The sequence below is a fragment of the Hordeum vulgare genome, chromosome 7H (assembly GCF_904849725.1).
Source record: "Hordeum vulgare subsp. vulgare chromosome 7H, MorexV3_pseudomolecules_assembly, whole genome shotgun sequence".
NCBI classification, from domain to species: domain Eukaryota; kingdom Viridiplantae; phylum Streptophyta; class Magnoliopsida; order Poales; family Poaceae; genus Hordeum; species Hordeum vulgare.
Window position 1 is genome coordinate 612,784,898 of NC_058524.1, and position 3,734 is coordinate 612,788,631.

General features: G+C 50.1%; 1 protein-coding gene across 1 annotated transcript; it reads right to left on the reverse strand.

Annotated features, from left to right (window-relative positions):
• LOC123411251 (probable receptor-like protein kinase At1g80640) lies at window positions 1-3,427 on the reverse strand. The gene is made up of 10 exons (XM_045104186.1): window positions 2,950-3,427; window positions 2,176-2,337; window positions 1,831-2,081; window positions 1,596-1,728; window positions 1,432-1,495; window positions 1,206-1,302; window positions 998-1,100; window positions 765-883; window positions 490-579; window positions 1-398 (listed from the first exon to the last, which is right to left on the reverse strand). Exons 1-10 carry the CDS (start codon window positions 3,149-3,151, stop codon window positions 237-239), a joined length of 1,383 nt encoding a protein of 460 aa, XP_044960121.1. The 5' UTR covers window positions 3,152-3,427; the 3' UTR covers window positions 1-236.
• Window positions 3,428-3,734: the final 307 nt, after the last annotated feature.

A 3,734-nucleotide genomic window follows, 5' to 3' on the forward strand; every position in this document is an offset into this window, starting at 1 on the left:
AGAAAAAAAAGATTTCTTGGCTTCTTTGTACATGAAAAAGATATATATGAGACAACTCTCTCCAAAGCAGAATTCTCTCTGCCCAACCAGCAAAAGCAGCAGGTTGGAGCTCTCACTCATCCTCGGATAACCAGCAAGGACATGTAAGATATAAGTTACAAAATAAACAGCAATCTACGCTGGACCCGTATAATTCCCTTTTTTCCCCGCTTCGACGAAACTTGCAGGATCACATTTCAAGAAGGATAGTGCATTTGGTGTGGAGAATGTGGCTCTGTAACTCTGAGCGTTCCCCCGAGATCGGCGGGCACCAGAGGAACAAGGGAGTGGAGAACATCAGTTATCAGCGGTCTGTAACTCGGCTCAGGCTGCACGCATAGAACGGCCACCGCCGCGACCTGCAAAGGCACAGAGAACAACAGCCTGAATAGTCGGAAAGATAAATGTGTCTACATTAGAGAATAATTGCAGTTTGTTCATGATGGGTACTTGGTATAAGTGCTTTGGGTCCATTGTGTCCTTGATTACTGGGTCGATGATGTTGGGGAGCTTCGATCTGTCGGTTAGCTGAGGCATGGCCTGCGTGTGGTTTTGAACATGTCCAATGATATTACTGTGCAGATAAATTCAAAGTACCCTATATTGCGACAGAAATATGAACACTGAAAGAGAACTAGTTACTTAGTAAGGTTGTTGATCAAACTCTGGAATCCAAATAAATTACTCAATGCCTTGGTAGGTTGAGAGTAAGAAATGGAGATTACCCATGACACAATTGATTGGCACTGAGATGGCGACATCTTCTCAACAGGCTTCCTCCCCATCAGGAGCTCTAGAAGCACTACTCCAAACGCGTAGACGTCGCTCTTCTCAGTCAACTTCCCTGAAATCGACATGGTCGGTTAACAGTTACATTATGAAAGGAGAATTTTGTCACGTGATGAGATTAGAATTTTGTCAAATAGAAGTAAAACTTCAGAACAAAAGAAGGCCTCACCATCTAACAAATACTCAGGAGCTACATATCCCAAGGTCCCAGAAATCTTTAGGTTCCCTTTGTCGAGATTCCCACTGGTCACTGCAAGGCCAAAATCTGCAATCTGTGCGATCGATGAGTTAAAAAAAAAGGTGCATTCCAACAAGGTTACCTGCAGTCAACATGTAAAAAACTAAGCTGACCTTAATGAAAAGTTGAAGCAGTGTACCTTAGCATTGAAGTCCGAATCCAAGAGTATATTAGACGATTTCAGATCCCTATGGATCACCGGTGGATTGCAGTGCTCATGAAGATACTCTAATCCCCTGCCCAGTTCCAATTTGCCAATGCAGCATATTATAAACAGTCAGTCATCGGCACACCAATTGAAAAAAAAAATCAGCACTCGGTCTCGGTGCGAAGTAAAGTGGTGTATGTGACTAGATCATAAGAACCTCGCCGTGTCGAGCGCGATCTTCATCCGGACGTGCCAGCTCATAGCCGATCCATGTGAAGGCCCTGAAGACATGCATCAAAAGCTCCCAATCAGGAAGATCTCAAGAAAGAGCTGCAGCCAATAAGTGGGCAGGACCAATCATAGAAAAGCCATACTACATACCATGCAGCTGTGTCTCCAATGATCCCTTCTCCATGAGCTCATAAACAATGTAGTGATTGCCACCATGGACGCAGAAGCCCAGGAGGGACACTATGTTGGGGTGCCTGATCCTGCCAAGCAAATCCAGCTCATTCTGCCAACAACCACACCACAAACATTTTTACACTTGCAGCAAGAACTCTCCACTAGCACTTGTGGAGGCAATGGACAGTAGTAACAAGGAGCCAACAATCACCTCGAATTCCTTCTCGCAGTCCGGCCCGCCGCCCTCGAGCCGCTTCACGGCGGCGGCGGCGCCCCCGTCGAACGCCGCCTTGTAGACGCAGCCGAAGCCGCCGACGCCGAGCACGTTGCTCTCGCTGAACTTGCCCGTCGCCGCCTCCAGCGACGGGTACTCGATCATGGCAATCAGCCCCTTCTTGCTCATCTTCACCGTGTTGAACTTGCTCAGGATCGGCACCAGGGTGATCCCCCTTGTGGCGGTGTCTGAACAATGCAACAAGTTGGTGGACGGTCTGGCTTAATCATCCCAAGCAAGCACAAGTATGAGCTGAAGAAGCAATTGAGCGTGAGGCCGGACCTGGTCTCCGGGCGGCCTTGCCGTGGGGGATCCGGCGGGAGCGGCGCCACATGGTCCAGGCGTAGAAGGTGGTGAGGAAGATCATGACGGTGGCGACGGAGGCGAGCACGGTGGCGATGACCAGCTCCCGGTGGTAGTGGTGGTGCCTCTCCACTGTGATCACTGCAGGACATAGTGGAGTTGGAATTAGGTGGCATTGGGCGCTTGGGCATTTGTTTCAAGAAGCTCAATCTACTATCTACCAACTGGAGAAGATGAACAGTAGAGCTTTATATTGGGGGGTTACATCAAAAATCTTTGGAACAGCTTTTGCCTGAACTTGAAGAGAGATTTGAATTTTGGATGCAGTGGATTCTAACGGAAAGAATAGGTTTAATGGCATTAAACTCGATCCAGAATTTGCGCAGGGACGTTAAATGGAGAACAGGCTCTGCTCCCCCGAGAAATTTGAACGGAATGTGAGATCCCAAAAGGCAGTTTTTTGGCTGCAGTATAGTAGTCGAATAAAAGAAGGGAAGGAAAAAAAATCCCGAGCTAGAACACTAAGTAACGTATATCATAATCCGTTGAAATTTGCGAAAATGAAATTCAAGCAGATCCCAGATAAACATGCGCTCGGAACAAGAGTTCCAGTCTAAATTGAATTAGCAGCAGAGGAATAGCTCTGAAATTGCTGGATGTTCCTAACTTGGGACAGAAAGCAGGAAGAACACACACATGGGGAGAAATTCAGAAGAAGAAAAGAGAAATGCAGGCCCTCAATCCCTGACGTACCGAAGGGGGGAGGCGCCAGAACCACCGGGGAAGAGGAAGAGGACGCGGTCCCATTGGCGGCGACGGCGGCTGCGGCCACCGACGACGGAGCCGGGGAAGAAACCGCGGCCCTCCCGCTGGCCAGCGAGCACGAGCACAGCAGCAGCAGCAGCAAGAAGAGGCACGGGAGCGGCAATGGAGGCGGCGGCGCCGGCATCTCCATACACCCGCCTCTCGATCTTTATCTCTCTTTCTCTCTGGAGATCCTACCGGGAGTGGGAGGAGGAGAGCACAGGAAAGCTGCTGGCGCCGCTGTGGCGAGGTGGCATGGGAGCGAGGGAACCCGAGACCGAAAGAAAAGAGAGGAAAAGGCGAGCGGAGGAGTCAAAAGCTATAAACTAGCAGTCGTCCTCGCCGTGGGGAGACGCACGGGGAAGAGGACGCCGATGGACGGACCGGCCCGAGCTGGGGCCGTGCGGCAGAGGGAGAGGGATCACGGGCGGACGGCAGTTTACCCAGGGATGCATAGATAGAGAGAGGTGATCGTGTGAGTGAGGCTGCAGTGCACGTGAGGACTATTATCAATGGCGTTGAGTACGTATACTTGAGATGACAGAGGAGTTCCTTGTTGTGTTGTGTTGTGCTGTGAGCGTCCTCCATTGGCTGTTTCTTGGGTGAAGCTCAGTCTAATCGAGTAGTGGTACGTTTGCTCCGGCTGCAAACCCTGCCGTCGTTTGGACGTGTTTGTCTTCTTGGTGGCCGTTGGAGGTGTGCGTGTGTTTGTTTGTTGTTTGGACGTGTCAGGC

Excerpts from the sequence above, each read along its gene's own strand:
- LOC123411251 (XM_045104186.1), bottom strand. The coding sequence starts at position 3,151 with ATGGAGATGCCGGCGCCGCCGCCTCCATTGCCGCTCCCGTGCCTCTTC. Across the intron at positions 1,303-1,431 it reads ATCGCGCTCGACACGGCGAG|GGGATTAGAGTATCTTCATG; the intron begins GTTCTTATGATC and ends GGAACTGGGCAG. Across the intron at positions 399-489 it reads ACCCAAAGCACTTATACCAA|GTCGCGGCGGTGGCCGTTCT; the intron begins GTACCCATCATG and ends GTGCCTTTGCAG.